Source organism: Aotus nancymaae, unplaced genomic scaffold (assembly GCF_030222135.1).
Source record: "Aotus nancymaae isolate 86718 unplaced genomic scaffold, 86718_ANA_hifiasm-v0.15.2.pri h1tg000058l, whole genome shotgun sequence".
Taxonomy (NCBI): domain Eukaryota; kingdom Metazoa; phylum Chordata; class Mammalia; order Primates; family Aotidae; genus Aotus; species Aotus nancymaae.
In genome coordinates this window covers 41,480,646-41,498,096 of record NW_026988472.1, presented here as the reverse complement: position 1 = coordinate 41,498,096, position 17,451 = coordinate 41,480,646, and the positions used below count along the sequence as shown (strand labels likewise).

Genomic DNA, 17,451 nt, shown 5'->3' with positions numbered 1-17,451 from the left:
AGCAGCCCAGTTTTCCCTGTAAGAACCCAAAGGTCTTGTACAGAGCTGGAATTCGGCGAAAAACTTGCTCCAACACGCCAAATCTGCCGCATCCCCAATACCCCACCCTCTTCCTCTGTGCTCACTACCCACACTCCTACTCCCAACTTGAGGACTCCCTGCCCCCACCACGCCGACAGTCTCAATTCCAACCCCTTGCCTGTGAGGAAGGGTCTTTGCGCCTGAAAGCTCCCGGCGCGGCGAGGCCACCAGTGACTCCCAGCGGCCGCACAGGGCGCTGCGCCCCCCTCGCCCCGGCCTCCCCCGCCCTGCGTCCGCCCCGTCACCCCCGCGCGGCCTCCTGCGCCCGGGCTGGAGGCAGATTCCTCTCTCCGGGTTTTCAGATCGCCTTTCCTAAGCCTCCTCCCCGCCCAGAGAGGGAGAGAGATCCCGGGCGCAATCGCTCCCCGGAGCGGCCGAGGGGCGCGGGGGAGAGGCCTGCGCCGGGGTACTTTCAAACTGAGGCGCGCGCACACACTCACATCCACCCACCCACACATCCACTCACCCACACACACACAGACACACGCACGCCCATTTATATAGGCGGTGGCGACGGCAGTGGCCGGGGTGGCGACGGCGAGCATAGAAACGATGGAGCTGAGCCAGTCGACCCCGGTTGGAAGCAAGTGAGAAGAAACCAGGCGCACCCCTAAATTTCTGTGCGGGGCGCTTGTCATCCTCCCCAGGGAACGGTGCACCCCAAGGAGGACTGGCTGGACTGATTTGCTAGGGAGAGGGCGGGGAAGAGGAGGCCAGTTGAGCAGAGGAGCCCCCGGCATATCCCGACTGCCCGATCGCGCCTTTGCCGGACTCCTGCCCCCTCCCTGCTCAGGTGGGCGCGCCCGGTCTCCAGCTCACAGGGGCGCTCGGAGGAGACCAGAAAGTCGCCGCCCGGCTGCGCGGGATGCCTTTCGCCAAGCGGATCGTGGAGCCGCAATGGCTGTGCAGGCAGCGGCGCCCTGCGCCCGGCCCAGACGCGGACTCGAGCGGAGGCAGCGCTGAGCCGCCGCCGCCCCTGCAGCCGCCCGGCCGGAGGGACCGGGACGAGGTCGAGGCGACAGGGCCAGAGGAGCCAGCCCGTGCGGCCCCCGCACCTCCAGGGCTGCCACCGCCGCCGCCGCCGCTGCCCGCGCCGGCCGACCAGGCTCAGCCGCCGGACGGAGAGGCGTCCGTGGCTGGCGAGGAGAGCACGGCGGGGGTCCCGGAGGCGGCGCCCGCCGCTGCCGAGGCGTCCTCGGCGGCGGCTGCGGCCGTGCTGCTCATGCTGGACCTGTGCGCGGTCAGCAACGCCGCTCTGGCCCGTGTCCTCCGGCAGCTCTCGGACGTGGCCCGGCACGCGTGCAGCCTCTTCCAGGAGCTTGAGTGCGACATCCAGCTCACCCACCGCCGCGTCTGGGCGCTGCAGGGCAAGCTCGGCGGCGTGCAGCGCGTCCTCAGCACGCTGGACCCTAAGCAGGAGGCAGTGCGTGAGTACCCGCGCCGTCCGCCCGCCAGGCTCTGGGTTTCCGCGCCGCATCCTCGCTCCCTCCCCAGCAAAGGCAATCCCAGCTCCGTGGCGCCGCGCCCGTTGCAGCTTGCACCTTACTCTCGCCTTCCCACCCTTTCTATCCCCTGGGACCCACCCCAATCCTCCTGGGACTGAGTGGCTGGGCTGGACCCCTTTTCTGTGATGCAGACGTGGACGGTGGAAAGTTAAAAGGGCGACCTCTGAAGTCGCAGGCAGCGTGGGCTGAGAGGGAGCAGAAAGGGAGCGTTTATGGGAGCACAAGAGGCAGAGAGGGTCTGTCCTTCACCTCCGGGGCTCGCCTTTCACGTCCTTCACGGGGGGCGGGGGAGGGGGGTAAGGAGGAATGTTGCAACTCCTGTGGTTTCCTGAAGCCCAGACAAGGAGCCCTAGAGTCCACCCCATGCATGTTCAGGGTTGGGGGTTTGAGGAGTAGTGAGTGTCCTTTTGCGACTACTGCAGCACCGCGGCTGTTTCGTCACTCGCTGTGACCTCAGGTGCTGCCCCGAGCTCCGAACTTGTGCCTTGCCCTCGTGTGCGACTTAGCGTGGCGCTGCTCGCCTCCTAGAGTGAACTCCATAGTGCTTCTACCGAAAACCTTTGTGGCCCAGAGGGGCCGCGGGGAGGGTCAGGAGGGATGAGGGTGGGAGTGTCAGGGGCCCCGGGGCGATTGAGGAGACCCCTGGGCATCTTTTCTGCCCTGAACAGCCCAGGGTTCCTACTAAATGGCTCTGTGCCATCTGGCCCCAGAGGATTTCACCGGCTGTCTTCCTCTGCAACACCGGTGCACTGTCGCCCAAATCTACTGGCATGTGGACTTAGGTATGAACTACTCTGCTAGGCGGGCTGCAACGAGACGACGAGGAAGGAGGTCTAGCAGAACCCTTGGCATCTTTGCTGTCCGTTGACTTCGTTCTTGCGACACCCAAGGGCTCCTAATAGTCATTCTATGTCATCTGCCTTTCGAGGGCGGTCCCCTTGGCGCACGATCGCCCAAATCTGGCGACGGCAGAATCATTTAGGAACGACCCAGGAGGTAGACAGGGGCGCTGGGTTGGCACGACGGTTCTTTGGCGCCTAGTCCGGCTGCGACGCTCGCGGCGAAGGTGATGTCAGCGACTCTGACTTACGTAAGAAGCTTCCTCGGTTGCTGCAGCAGCTGCGCCGGTGCGCAGTGGCCTAGGAGCGCGCGGGGCGGAGGCGCTTTCGTGGCATCCTTCTCTGGGGATTTCCGGGCACCTCTGCCCTACAGCCCAGCCCAGCCTCCTAGCGGTCCCTGCCGCCCCCCCTTCCCCCGCCGCGTGTTCTATCCCTCTTCCCCTCCTCCGAAAAACCCTTTGAACCCCGCCCCGGGAATTCACTGTTTTTCTGCAATAACAATAATAATAAGCGTAATGAATAAATGATGTGCTCGATCGGTTTTCGCAGCTATAAAAGACCCGGAGTTGGGTTAATGACTGGTTGTTTAAAAGGGCAATTCCGGGGATGAGTTCTGGAAAGAATTAGGACTGCCGTAGGCCAAGTCGTATTTTACTTTTGGGACTTGAAATGAGCGCTTTAATCCTGCCTCCTTTTTACCCTAAACCACACAGCAGGGACAGGCCCTTCACTTTCAACAGCGCTGATATCTGGGGAGTGCGGTTGTGGGGAGTGGTGATTTCACTTCAAAAGAACTGGAGGGAAGTTTTGCAGACTGTTGAGTGGTGCATACATTTCCCTTGTGTGTGTGTGTGTGTGTGTGTGAGAGAGAGAGAGAGAGAGAGAGAGAGAGAGAGAGAGAGAGAGAGAGAGAGAGAGAGAGACCTCTCCTTAAGTTAGATTTCACACGAGTGAAACTGCCAGAGCAGAATGTGCCCACTTATTCTCTCTTTAGATGCAGCAGTGGGCACTTATGTACCTGGAATGTATCACTGTTCTTTCAAGTCCTTTTGACTGTTTGGGGTACAAACTAATAGTTAATAGACATAAGAGAGGATCTTGAGTATATGCATATAGTTGGTGAATATATACTCTATTTATATGTATTTGTACATGAATAATAAAGATGGGGCTAATTTCTACCTGGGATAGATTTAAAGATATCTTATTATTTTAAATTTTATTTTCTAAAATGCTATCTCCACACTTTATGTCCAGATCTCTCTCTTCTCTTGTCCATTTAAATTTGGGATGGCATTGTTCTTGTTTGATGTCATAAAAGGCATTACCTTTGGGAAAAAAAGCACACTATTATGTGTCTTGCTTTGAGTTTCTTACAATGCAGAGCCTGAGACAAGGATTTCGAGGCAAGTAATTTATTTGGGAAGGGTTTCCCGGAAGCACAGAGAGGGGATGGGGAAGTGAGAAACGGAAGGGAGGAAAGAGAAAAGCCAATCCACTATGTAAGCTGGTTAGCACTGTGGGCAGCTGGGGTTCAATCCAGCTGGTGACCCTCTGAGCACACACCTCAAACGTGTTCCACGAAAAATTAAGAAAGCTGGAGTATTTATGCACCAACTTCTTCCTCTCAGAGACGGAAAGTAGAACCTGGAGCAAGAACTCCATGGCTTTTGGCTCCTGCCCCACACGTGGTCCCAGGATGCTCCCAGGGCCAGGTAGAGAGATGCAAAAAGCCTATGATGTGCATAGGAATGTTGACAGGGGTCTCCTGGGGAGGGCAAAGTAGCTGTGGGTAGGTCACCAGTGACATCAGCTGCATTATGGATCTATCTCCCTTTAGTATTGCTCAGTCCTAGGGGAGTTTCAAAGGGAGAGGAAGCCTAAAAGTAAACCTTGATTTTTTTCTCTTCCTTTGAGGGTGCCTTCACACCTGCTGTATATCCTTCTCACCGGATCACCATTCCCCTGCACAGTCTGCTTGCTATTTCATCCTTGGACTGCTGCTTTCTGTTGCCCTGAGACAGATTGGGGGGCTTCTTGCAGGGGCAACATGATCTCGTGGACACTTTGGAAGAGTCACTCTGGAAGCAAGTCTGGAGGCTAGCAAACCAGTTAGACACTGTGACTGGTGACGGTGGCTAGGACTAGGGATGTAGCTGTAGAGACAGTGAGAAATGGTTATATTCTGAATTCGTTTTGGAAATAAGATTGCCAGGACTTACTGATTTGATTGGGTACAGGGTATGAGAAGAAAATAATTACGGATGACTCCTAGTTTGTTGTTTTTGCTTGAAAAGCTTAAATAACTTGCAGAATGTGGTACCGTTTGTAGAAATGGAGAAGACTAGTGGGAGAGTGGATATTTCTTGTGGAGGAAATGGAATCTAGTTTTTTGTTTGAGCCATGTTAAGTTTGAGATACCTGATGTGTCTTACACGATTACATGTGTGAGTTGAGAGGTCCAGGCTGGAGGTGTGCATGTGAGACCTAAGAGTAGAGACAGTATGTGAAGCCTTGGAGCTAGACACAGTGGAGATAGCAAAGAAAAGGAGGCCAGCACTTAGCCCAGGACAGTCCAACTTTGAAAACTTCATAGGAGAGGAGAAAGGCTGAGAGGAGACGCCAGAAAGCTAGAAGGAAAATCAGAAGAGTGTGGTATGGTGCAAGCAAGGTGTTTCCAGAACTGGGGAGAAGTCAACTTGGTCAAGTGCTTCTGAGAGGAAGATGAGCACTGAGAAGAGGCCATTGAGTTTGGTTACTTGTAATTAACTAGTGGCCTTGAGAGGTACCATTTCAGCGGAGGGTTGGAGATGAATGCCAAATCAGAGGGATTAGAGAAAGAATAGGAGAGGTGAAGAGGAAATAGCAATTACAGGACAGCTTTTTTTTTTTTTTTTGGACAGAGTTTCACTCTGTCACCCAGGCTGTGTGCAGTGACTCGATCATAACTCACTGCAGCCTTGACCTCCTCAGGTTCCCAACTCAGCCCCCCAAGTAGCTGGGACTACAGGGGTGCGCCATTATGCTAGGCTAATTTTTGTATTTTTCATAGAGACAGGTTTTCGCCATGTTGCCCAGGGTGGTCTAGAACTCTTGGACTCAAGAAGTCCTCCCACCTCCCAAAGTGCTGGAATTACAGGCTTGAGCCACCGCACCCAGCCCTACAGACAACTCTTGTAAGGAGTTTTGCTCTGAAGGAGAGTGGAGAAATGGAGCAGTGGCTGGAAGGGAATACAGTATCAAGGAAGAATGTCTTAAAAGGTATTGATATTTTAGGCATGTTCGGATTCCAAGAGAAGGGTAAATTGATGATCCTGGGGGAGAGAACTGAATAATTATGGATATCATTGAAAAGCTGAGAGGGGATGAGATGAGAGCACCGTTTCATCCATGGCCCCTGGAGGGAAGCTGAAGGATACAAACAGAGAGGCAGGTGGGCTGGTGGACTGTTGTTGGTGGTGGGATGGGGTGTTCTTCCACAAGGGCATCTATTTTCTCTATGAAGTATGGGGTGAGGTCATCAGCTGAGAGTATTGGCAATGTGAGGAGAGAAGAGAAGGTGTTAATAAGTTGTCTCAGGGAGGGAACATGAAGGCATTAAGGTATTTTATTGGGATGATCTGGCTGTGTTGAGAACCTTCTAAGACTGTTCAGTCACTAAAACCTGAGACTTTGGGATTACTTCATGGGCCTTAACTCCAGGATGTTCATCCTTAGACATTTTAATGTTGTTGGGATTTTGGTTGCTGTTGATTTATTTAGTTACTGAGTTTTTAAATAAATTTTATATTAAAGTTTAACATTCCCACAGAAAAGCACACAGACCATAAGTGTTTGGCTTGGTTGATTTTCACAAAGTGAACAGCTCATGTAAACACCACCCAGATCAAGAAATAAAATGTTACTGTACCTGAAACACCCTACTCTCCCTTCAAGCCACCTCCAGTCAGTATCCCCCTTCCCAAAAGTAACAGCTCTCCCAACTTCTACCCTTATCAATTAGATGTTCTTGTTCCTGAAGTTTATGTAAGTGAAATAATATATACTTCTTACTATCTAGCATTATTCACTCAATTTTATATACGGAAGATTCTACCATCTTGTTGCATATATAGCAGTTTGTTCATTCTCATTGCTGAATAAAATTCCATTGTGTGTACATACCACAATTTGTTGATCCATGCTCCTGATGATGGACATTTGGGTTGTTTCCATTTGGGAACTATTGCATGAACAATTTTTTTCTACATGCTTCTTGATGAGCTTATGTAGACACAATTATTTGGTATGCATCTAAAAGAGGAATTGTTGGATCAAAGGGGATGATTTGTTTGGCTGAACAGTTTTCTACACTGGTTGTACCAATTTGTACTCCTGGCAGTATATGAAAGTTCTGGTTGCTCCACATCCTCACCGATATGAGTATTGACTTTTAAACTGTAGCCACTTTGGTGGATATGTAATGAAATCTCAGGTGGTTTTGATTTGCATTTCTCTGATGGCCTGTAAGATTGAAAACCGTTTTATATATTTTTTAACCACCTAGATATTCTCCTTTACGGTTACTTGTTCAGGATGTTTGCTCATTTTTATATTTCTCTTTTCTCTCTCTTTTTTTTAACTTTGATTTTAGGTTCAGGAGTACATGTGCAGGTTTGCTATATAGGTAAATTGTGTGTCATGGGGTTTGGTATACAAATCATTTCATCACCCAGGTAATTGCTCATTTTTCAGCAAGGTTCTTTGCACCTTTTCTTATTGTCTTATAGGTGTCTTTTATGTATTGTTAGCTATATGAATTTCAAATACCTTCTCTTACTCTGTGGCTTGCCTTTTCACTCTCTTAGTGTTATATTTTGAGGGAAGAAGTTTTTATTCTTGTAAATTTCAGTTTATCAACCCTTTCTTTATGGTTAGTGTGTTTTTGTGTTCTCTTCTGTTTGTTCTCAAGGAAATTCTTCACAAACCTCGAGGTCATGTCTCAAAAGTTCTAGAAATTTTTTTGTTTTGCTTTTGTCATTTAGATCCGTTTCATATAGAATTGATATTTGAAAATGGTGTGAGATAGGAGTTAAGATTACTTTTTCCAAAATATGGATGTACAATTGGCCTACTGGCACTTATTGAAAAGGCCTTCATTTTCCCATTGTACTGCAGTGACACTTTGTCACCTCCCCCACCTATGACTTTTCTAGAACTCTGTGCTCACCTTTATCTTAGCTTTTTTCATTCTGCACAGCAGACACTGTTGGTGCCCTGTCTATATTCCTTCAGTTGTCACCTCTCATGCTGAAGGCTACTTAATGCAAACTCCTGTAACTCTGCCTGGAGCTTTTGTTTTGTACTGGCTTATGGACCATGGTTGGCCTTACATGTAGGGAAGGCCAGAGGTGCCAGCAAATTAATGCCTCAGAAGCAGCACACAATCAAATATGGACAGGGAATTGGTGGATGAATGTACCAGTGCCATTACTCCTTGGATAGGAGAACTCTGCAGCATTTTCTCCACCATTTCTCAGAATTCTCTAGTAGGATTGAGCTCCAGTTACCCACAGTGATGACGTATTTGATGACACATCGTATCTTTGCTGCCTTCTTTTCTCTATCTCACTTCTTCACTCACCTATGGGTGTTTCTGGAGTCACCTCCCACATAAACTACTTGCACTCAAACCTGTACTTGCAGTCATAGGGTCTACTTCTAGAGGAATCGTAACCAAGACAATCTATTTAATCTTTAAACTGTGAGGGTAAAGACCTAGGGCCGGTGGTATGGTAGAGATGATGTTTCTCACTCTTTTTCCTTAAACTATTTAGCCCAGCATTATTATATTAGCCATATCCTCACCCCCTGCCAGAACACTCTATGGTGGATGTATTAGTCTGTTCTCTCACTGCTATAAAAAAACTACCTGAGACTGGGTAATTTATAAAGAAAACAGGTTTAATGGACTCACAGTTTTGCAGGCTGTACAGGAGGCATGGCCAGGGAGGCCTCAGAAAACTTACAATCATGGCAGAACGAAAAGGGAAAGCAAGCAAGTCTTCACATGGTGGCAGGAGAGAGAGCAAGAGTGAAAGGGGAAGTGCTACACACTTTTAAACAACTAGCTCTCTGAGAACTCACTCACTATCACTGGAACAGCAAGTGGGGAATCTGCCCCCAGGATCCAGTCACCTTCCACCATGTCCCTCCTCCAACACTGGGGATTACAATTTGACATGAGACTTGGCTGGGGACACAGAGCCAAAGCGTATCAGTGGGTCTGGTAAAAGCTGTCACTACCATTAGCGGATGCACAGTTTGAATCCTTGTCTTGGCATGGAAGAGCTTCAGTGCTTCAGCAGTGAGAAGGGACACAAAAGGAACTCAAATCTATGGGAATGAAGGCATACCCCCTCAATTTCTCCATGTTCTATTGACAAGCCTTTGAGAGTACTGTTTATTGCCCTGTGGAATGCGTAAGCGACAGCCCCAGGAGATCCAAACTACTATTTGAGAAGGATAATTTTCAGCCAGAACAGACACAGAAACTGCTAACCTCTGAAAGGAACTAGGAGGTAACACATTGGGTGAATTGATCATTTTGGGTTGGTGTGGCAACACTGACCATGGGCTCATTCTGGTTTTGGAAGCATGATCCTGCTTTTCCTTCCCATTCTGTTCAGTCTACCACTTGTGAAAAAACCTTCACAGTCTGGTTAGTGTGTTTTCTTGGATGTTTCTGTAATTGTGGTTAAGTTTCTTTTCCTCTTGGCCCTGCTCAGTGAGTTTCTGTGAGGCATTATGAGATCCTAACAGCTTCATTGAAAGCTGCTTTGAAACCCTTCACAGAACAGCTGAGAAGAACACAATCTTTCAAAGGTTTAATAATTCATGGTTGTAATTTCCTCATAACCAGTAACAGCATCACATTCCCTTTTAGACTTTTCTTGTTATACTGTATTGGGCTTTTAAATCAAAACTCCTGAATTACTTTACCTAAGAAATCCTTGAGATTCTGTTGGACTGATATTGCTAAGATGGTAACAATGAAGATTTCTTTCTTCCTGTGTATGGAGGCCTTTTCTATGCAATGCCATCAGGACAGTGTAAAGTCCACATAAACTCTCATAAATGCCTTAAGCCTCAGCACTTCTAGTCTACCTATAATGGGCATTGCTTTTAAAAGGCAATGACACATAAAAATCTCTCCCGTTGTCCCATGTTAGTCCCAGAGTCTTGAAGATTCACTAATTTTGCACGACATTTTGAAATTTTAGGGTCAAGGACAATTATAAATGTACTTGGAATTCTATTTGATAGTTCAGCTTAATTTATTTTTGCTTTATTAAAAATTGGGGGACACAACATTTTGAGGGTCATTCTATTAAAATAAATCATAGGAGGAGTAAGACTGGAACAATCACAAAAATTCCTGAAAGTTTGTCCTGCATCAAGAATTCGTCATGAAGCACATCTTAATAACAAGTGGAAATAAAAATAATGAGGTAGGAATGGTTCCTGAATGTAAGGATCTCATTCTAGGGCTGAAATTTGTTGAAACAAAGTTTTGAAGAGCCCACCCACCAGACTAAGCCCAGAGGGCAGGGAGACCGTCTACTTTATTTTTGTGAATGACTAAAACAGGTATGGCTAATTTTTGTTTCTGACTTCTCTCAATCCATTAATGTACTTGAGGTTTGTCTGTATTGAAAGAGTAATCTGAGGACCTGGGCATTCATGTGCTAAAAAATTGCTTAATTCTGGGAGGCCAAGGTGGGAGGATTGCTTGAACCCAGGAGTTTGAGACCAGCCTGGGCAACATGGTGAAACCCCATCTCTACAAAAAAAACACAAAAATTAGCTGGACATGATGGCATGTGCCTGTAGTCTCAGCTACTCAGGAGTCTGAGGAGGGAGGATTGCTCGAGCCAAGGAGGTGGAGGTTGCAGTGAGCCAAGATCATGCCACTGCACTCCAGCATGGGTGGCAGAGTGAGACTATGTCCCAAAAAAATTTTTGCCTAATTATTAAGTGCCTATGTCCTTCAAAGTGAAATTAATCAAGAATAAAGTTAATTTAACACGAGTCCTAGAGTCTTGGAATCATAGAGTTGGGAAACCTTAGTACCCATCAAATCAATCTTCTCACCCAGAGTGGGAATCTTTTTGAAGATATTCCAAATGGCTGCTCATCTGGTTTCCATGCCCTCTGAGACTCCGAGGAGTGGAAAGTGGCCACCCCGCCACAATTTTATTGTTGGGTAGCTGCCATTCTCAAACACTCCTTATCTACATTGAGAGTGAATCTGTCTTTTTGTAATGCCAGCCTTTTCATCTTTGTTCTGGTGTCTCATGTCATATGGAATGTACCTATAACTGCTTTTCTAGAACATCTTTTAAGGGCCCGGAGGTTACTGTTATGGCACTGTCTAAGCTTTCTTCATCCCAGGTAAAACTTCAGTTCCTTCAACCAGGCCTCCTAATGCCAAGTTTCCAGACTGTTCCCACTCTGGTTTTCCTCTGCCACAGGTGCAGAGCACAAATGGATCTATTCCTTTCTTTATAAGAATGTCTCAGGCTGGGCGTGGTGCTCACGCCTGTAATCCCAACACTTTGGGAGGCTGAGGCAGGTAGATCACTTGAGGTCAGGAGTTCAAGACCATCCTGACCAACATGGTGAAACCCTGTCTCTACTAAAAAATACAAAAATTAGCTGGGCATGGTGGCACATGCCCATAATCTCAGCTACTCAGGAGGCTGAGGCAGGAGGCGGAGGTTGTAGTAATCGCACCATTGCATTCCAGCCTGAGCAATAAGAGCAAAACTCAGTCTAAAAAAAAAAAAAAAGTGTCTGACTAGGACTAAGGTGGTCCTTGTTTTAACAATTGCATGACACTGTCGGTGTAAAAGTACTCTTATGGCTCAACAAACTCCCTTCCTTTATAGTGGCAGTTTTTAACATGAGGTTTTCTTTATTCCATGTGTGCAGTTGGTGTTTTGAACTTAAATTTCACAAGAGTCTCCCATTGTCTCTGTTAAATTGAATCTTGCTTGCTTTGCTCTTTCATTTCCAATCAGTGGTGATGGTTTAAAATCTTGATTCAATGTGTCAGCTACTGCCCACAGCATTTTGCTCTCTGCATACACCATGAACAAGATTCTATGCTATCATCCACATCTTTGATAAAATTATTGTTCAGATAGATTCAAGACCAGAGCCCACTGGCAGGCAGTACTAGCAATGTCTCCCCAAGCTGACATCTTTTAATCAACATTCTTTGGGTATCATTGTTGCGGCAGCCGTGGGTGCACTCCCCTACTTTCCTGTTCAAATCACATTTCTCCACCTTACCCACAGTATCTATCATCATGAGCAACTGTTAAATGGTTTGCTGAAATCAAGATACCATATGTCTGTAGCATTCTTTAGATCTCCCAGTGTAATTACCCTACTCAAAAGGGAAATGAGGTTAATCCGGCTCAAACTGTACCGAATTCCAGCAATCAGAGGGGCCATTTTAATTTTCTTATATATAATGGGTAAAGAATTTATTTGGGGGAAATCTGCTTTGGCATGTTGGTCACAGAATAACTGCAACGTTGGACTACAAGGGGACTCTGTGGGTCCTAGAGTTCATTTTTCTGACTCTAGAGTGTCAGATTGCTTTTCTCTCCCTTTCTTTTAAGGTACCTGGATGTCTTTGTTCTCTGTTCCTTAAGGAAAGGTTTGAAATTCATGACCTTTTGGCATTTGCTGAGGCTCAGTTTGAGTAACATTGGCAAGTGTCTGGTTTAGCTAATTGTTGAGAAGCAAGAGAATATGTGATTAAGAGTGTAGATTCTGAAGCTGGACTATGTGGGTTCAAATACCAGCTCCACTCCTTCAAAGTTGTATGACTCTGGACAATTTATTGAATTTTTTTCTTCGTCTATTATGGAATGGAGATAAAAGCAGTATTAATTACATCAGGTTGTTGACAAAACCAAGAAAGTCAAGGTGTGCGGGCACCGAGAACTGTGCCTTGCACGTGGTTAGCATCTGACAATTATTGACTATTATTGGCTATTTTATTGATACTATAATTGGATCAGACAGGGTAGGAGGTACATGTTAATTTCTTTCAAATAGGTGAAAACCTGTGCCTGAATCTGTGAAATGCTGGGTCAGGGTAAAGTATCCAGCTGACAAGCAATGCTGTGTGTTTCTGCATGGTCAAAGATGTCTACTAAGGTTTTTGTGGCTTTTTTTGTTATGCAGAAAAGTAGAGAGAAAATTGACCAATAATCATCATCCAGATTCATTCATCTATTACACAGCAGTCACTATTCTAGGCCCTTGAGTTTCATCAGTAAATAAAAAGTTACCAAGACCTTATGTTTCAGTGGAGAGAGAGAAATCCTAAATAATGAACACAATACATTTGACAAAATTACAAAACATGTTAGGAGGTGGTAAGTGCTGTGGGCAAAAAGAAACTAGCGCAAGGTGAAGGTGATCCAGAGGGTTGGGGTGGGGTTATCATTTTAATGGGGTGGTCAGGTGGACCTCATTGAGGAAGTGGCATTTGAGCAAAGATTGCAAAGAGGTAAGGGTAAGTTACGTAGACTACTGGAGGAAGAGTGTTCCAGAGGAGAGAAACAGAGTTCGTGCAGAGGCCCCAAGGTGAGAGCATGCCTGGTGTGATCAGGGGATGGCAAGGAGGCCAGCGTGGTAGATGAGGAGTTACCAAGGAGTAGAGCGGGAGGACAGGATACCAGCAAGGAGGAATGGCAGTGGGGCAGATCATCTAGGGTCTAGTAGGCCATTGCGAGGACTTTGCCTTCTGCTCCGAGTGAAGTGGACAGTCATTGAAGGCTTTTAAGCCCAGGAGAAACATGACTGACTTAGGGTTTAAAAGGATCACTTTGGGTCTTGTGGCAAGAGGAGACTGTGGGAGAGGCAGGAGAGGTAGAAGCAGGGAGACCAAGTAGGAGGCTGTTGGAGTAATCCTGGTGAGAGACAGTGGTGGTCTGTTAAAAGTGTTAAGAAGTGGCTGGATCCAACTTAGAGCTGTTGATGTTTTTTATTTCACATTTGGGGCTAGGCGTGCAACCCATACAGAAGGGTACAGCATTGAGAAGAACAAGAAAGCCCTCCACTCCCCTCTCACTCTACCAGACTTGCTTCAGGTCTAATGCATTTTGCAAAACCATTGAATGTTGAGGAAGTAGGCACTTCTCCTATGGTCTTGTTGATTAATTGGCTGTCTTGGAAAAATTCTTAAAGTGTCCTAACTAATACTCTTTTTCAAAAATCAAGATATAATTTACATGCAGTGAAATGTACAGATCTTGATGAGTTTTAACAGCTGTATCCACCTATATAGCACATGCCCCTATTAAGATAGAGAACATTCTCCTCACTTCAGATAGTTAATACTACTTTCAGGTGGGAAAGCAGTATTTGAACTCTGATTGCCTAGCGCTATCCCCTACCAAGGTTGTTGTGTGAATATGGGTACAGAAGAAGATGATTCTATAGGTAGTTTCTGGGCTTTCAACCAAGACTAAGAATTAGTAATTCCATGTATAAGATATTCAAGACAAATTCAAACAGTGGAGTTTCCTCACTTTTGGTCTGATTGTGTTGGACTGTTTATGACATCATGGTGCTGGATTTTAGGGAGAATCAGTTTTTTGACAAGTATAAAAATCTAGCCTCAGAGGCCCCAGGGGTAACTTAGAAGTAGAAGCCTTTTCTTTTCATTTATTTATTTGTTGGAGATGGAGTTATCCATCCATCCCTGTTATCCAAGCTGGAATATACTGGCGCAATCTCAGCTCACTGCAACCTCTGCCCACCAGGTTCAAGCAATTCTCTTGTCTCAGCCTCTGAAGTAGCTGGAATTACAGGTGCCTGCCACCACACCCAGCTCATTTTTGTATTTTTAGTAGAGATGGGGTTTTGCCATGTTGGTCGGGCTGGTCTTGAACTCCTGACCTTAAGTGATCTGCCCGCCTTGGCCTCTCAAAGGGCTGGGATTACAAGCGTGAGCCACCACGCCCAACCAGTAGGAGCTTTTTCTAAGATAAAGCTAAAATAACATTTTAAAAAACATGAAAAAAAAGATGTTGATACTCTCTGTTACATTTCTAAGCAGCAGGAAATACTGATTTGCAAACTGTGTTTTCCGCTCATGTTGATGCTTGAAGTCTGGATGGAGGACAAAATTGTTTAGAATTGGATTTATGACTGTCTTATCTATGTGCATTTAGATTTGTGAAATAAGAAGCCCTATTCTAGAGTTCAGTTACTCTTGATTTTTCCTACTAGAAATCTAAGAGAGGGAAGAACTAGTAGCTGTGAGGACAGATGACAGCCCATGAGACCTAATGTTCATTAGAATATAACATCAATATTTATGTTTCTCTCCAGTCTGCATCTGGACTCTGTTCCTTGAGCCTGTATTTATATATTAATAATGCGAAGAAAGCTTTATTTTCCTTTTAAATTTTGTGTCAGAGTTCTGCTGCCTCAGCCCACCCCCTCCCCACCCCTGAAGTGATTCATTTACAAGATGGCGCATGTTTATTGAGAGTTTGAGTCTAGAGATTAACTTCGAGAAGTGTATCATGAAGTGCGGCAGGAATAAATACCACAGAAATCCTTTTCCATGTGAGAATCATAGGGCTTTCTGCTGTACAAAAAGGAGAGACGGAGGCTTCAAAGTTTGGGGCAATGTGGGGGGGCGGGAAGTGGGAAAACCAAGAAGAGATATTGGGAAGGGCGCCCTGGAATATTTTCAAAGAGTATCACTGGAGTTAAATGCCTTTGGTATGAGAAAAGAGATGTTGGAACCCTGCTCAGGTATCAGATGTCACTCAGTACTCATCTGGCAAACTTTTAGCCTTTGCTGATTAAAACTAATCCAGTTGCATGAAGAAAAATATATTGCGTAAGCGTGCCTCTTGTGTGGCTTTATTTTAACCCTTTGCCCCATATCCCAAGACCAGTGAATCTTAGACTGGTTATAGGGTAGAAGGTGATAATGAGAAATGGGGTTCACTTACAAATAAATTTGAGTCAAGACAATGAGTGGAGCAGGCTATTAAGAGTATTGGATTGTAAATGTAAATTTGAAGCCCTTCTGGGTTTTCTTGATTGATTTGTCAATTTAAAGGTTTTAGTGGCTGCTGAGTAGGAAGGAAAATTAAAACAAACAAACAAACAAACAAACACCCTCTTTTAATTCTCAACTTATGCTTTGTTCACTTTGCAAGTTGCTTTGTGTGCTTTTCTGTGGCCCAGCCAGCCTGGTTGGATCAAGCTTTGCATTTTTGAAGCTTAGGTTCAAGGTTTGCTCTCTGAAGGACTGGAGTTTTGTCATTATCACATGCTTGCATTCCTAACCAGAATAAACTTTATAGTAAAGAGTATATCTCAGTCCTACCACTTACTAGCTGTGTGACCTTGGAAAAATTCTTAACTCAGTTTCCATATCTGTCAAATGGGGATACTGTTGGTACTCATTTTACAGAGTTGTGAAGATTAAGTGATTAATTCATGGAGAGTGCCAGCAGTATATGGCACATATACAGTATACGTACTACGGGCTACTACCTGTGTGCCATCGATGGTACTACTTTTGTTGTTGTTTTATCATTGTTATTATCAAGAGGCTTGGGTAAAGGACGTAGGTATAAAAATGGATAAAATCTGGCCCTGTGACTTCTGAACCAGTGTAAATGATCTGGTCAGCTGGATGTGTGGTGAAAATGGGGAGAGAAGAATGCCACCCATTTTCTGACTTGGCTGGTCTAACTCATGTTGTGAAGCACTGCAAGAACAACGTAGCATCTGTCTGCCATTACGCTCTCATTCTTGAGGAGTTTGTACTTCTGCTGATGGGTGGAGGAGGACTGGATGTGAATGTGTGCCATCATGGAAGTGGTGGTGTAGAGTGCAGGCACCCATGCCTTCGCTTTCTGAGACTGTATCTTCTTCTATAATGACTGTATCTTCTCCTATAATGACATGTCTTCTCTTTGTAGTCAGACATCAGGCATGGAACAGCTAGCAGAGGGGAGATTGTAGATCTTGCATGGCAGAGAATGCCTAGGTGTTCACCAACTCCTTCCCTTTTGCTCCTGGGTACATGGCTAATTACATTTCCCAGCCTCCCTTGCAGTTAGTTGCAACCATATGACAGAGTTTTGTTCAATGGAAGGTGAAAGTACTAATTGCTCCACTTGTAGGAAGGCCATATAAAAGCTCCTAAACAACCCTCTGTAGTTTGTTTTTTCCCCAATCTGTTGGCTGCATGCAGAGGTTTCAGCAGATGACTCTGAGGCCCTAAGGGATGGTAGGGCCACCAGATGGAAAGAACCTGGGTTCCTGAATCACCACATGAAACTATCTGCCAACAATTGATTTGATTTCACGTAAGGGAGAAGTAAACTTTTATTGTGAGATTTAGGGGATGTTTGTTACAGCAGTTAGCTGACCAAACTAACACAGAGGTACACTGCTGGGAGCAAAAAGGGCCAGTTTTCCTGAAAATAAACAGATGACAGTTACTTCAAAGCATTTGATGTTCCTTCTCTGAATAAAGGAGGTTCTAAACTGCAGAGTTTTCTTTTTTGAGAGATATAGAATTCCTATGTGTGACCAGAAGCCATGTGACAGCTTTCCTTGAGTAAGCAAATGGAAATAAAAACTTGTTAGCAGAGTTCCAGTTTCTAGAGAAATTTCAAAAGAATACCAAAATAATTCATTCTGCCTCTCTTCCTTTCTCTCTCTCTTCATATACAAATGATATAGATTGATTTGTGACCTGTTTAAAAACTAATTATAACACAAGTAAGAAATGTGCACAAATCCTGAGTGTACAACCTCAATGAATTTTTGCAAACTGAACACATCTTTAAAACTAGTACATGGAACAAGATACAGAATATTTTCAGCCCTCTAGAAATCTTGCCAATGTTCTCTTCTGATCCTGCCTTCCCAAGGGTAGCCATCATCCTGACCTCTGACAGCATAGATTACATTGGCCTGTTCTG

The 17,451-nt window shown here is 45.6% G+C and overlaps 1 protein-coding gene across 2 annotated transcripts in view; it reads left to right on the top strand.

Annotated features, from left to right (window-relative positions):
- The first annotated feature begins 946 nt into the window (after positions 1-946).
- NHS (NHS actin remodeling regulator) overlaps positions 947-17,451 on the top strand; it is a 354,034-nt gene continuing 337,529 nt past the window's right edge. For both annotated transcript variants that reach the window (XM_064364491.1, XM_064364490.1), the window contains exon 1: positions 947-1,508. In XM_064364491.1, the coding sequence (XP_064220561.1) occupies positions 947-1,508 (562 nt within the window). The remainder of the gene's footprint in view (positions 1,509-17,451) is intronic.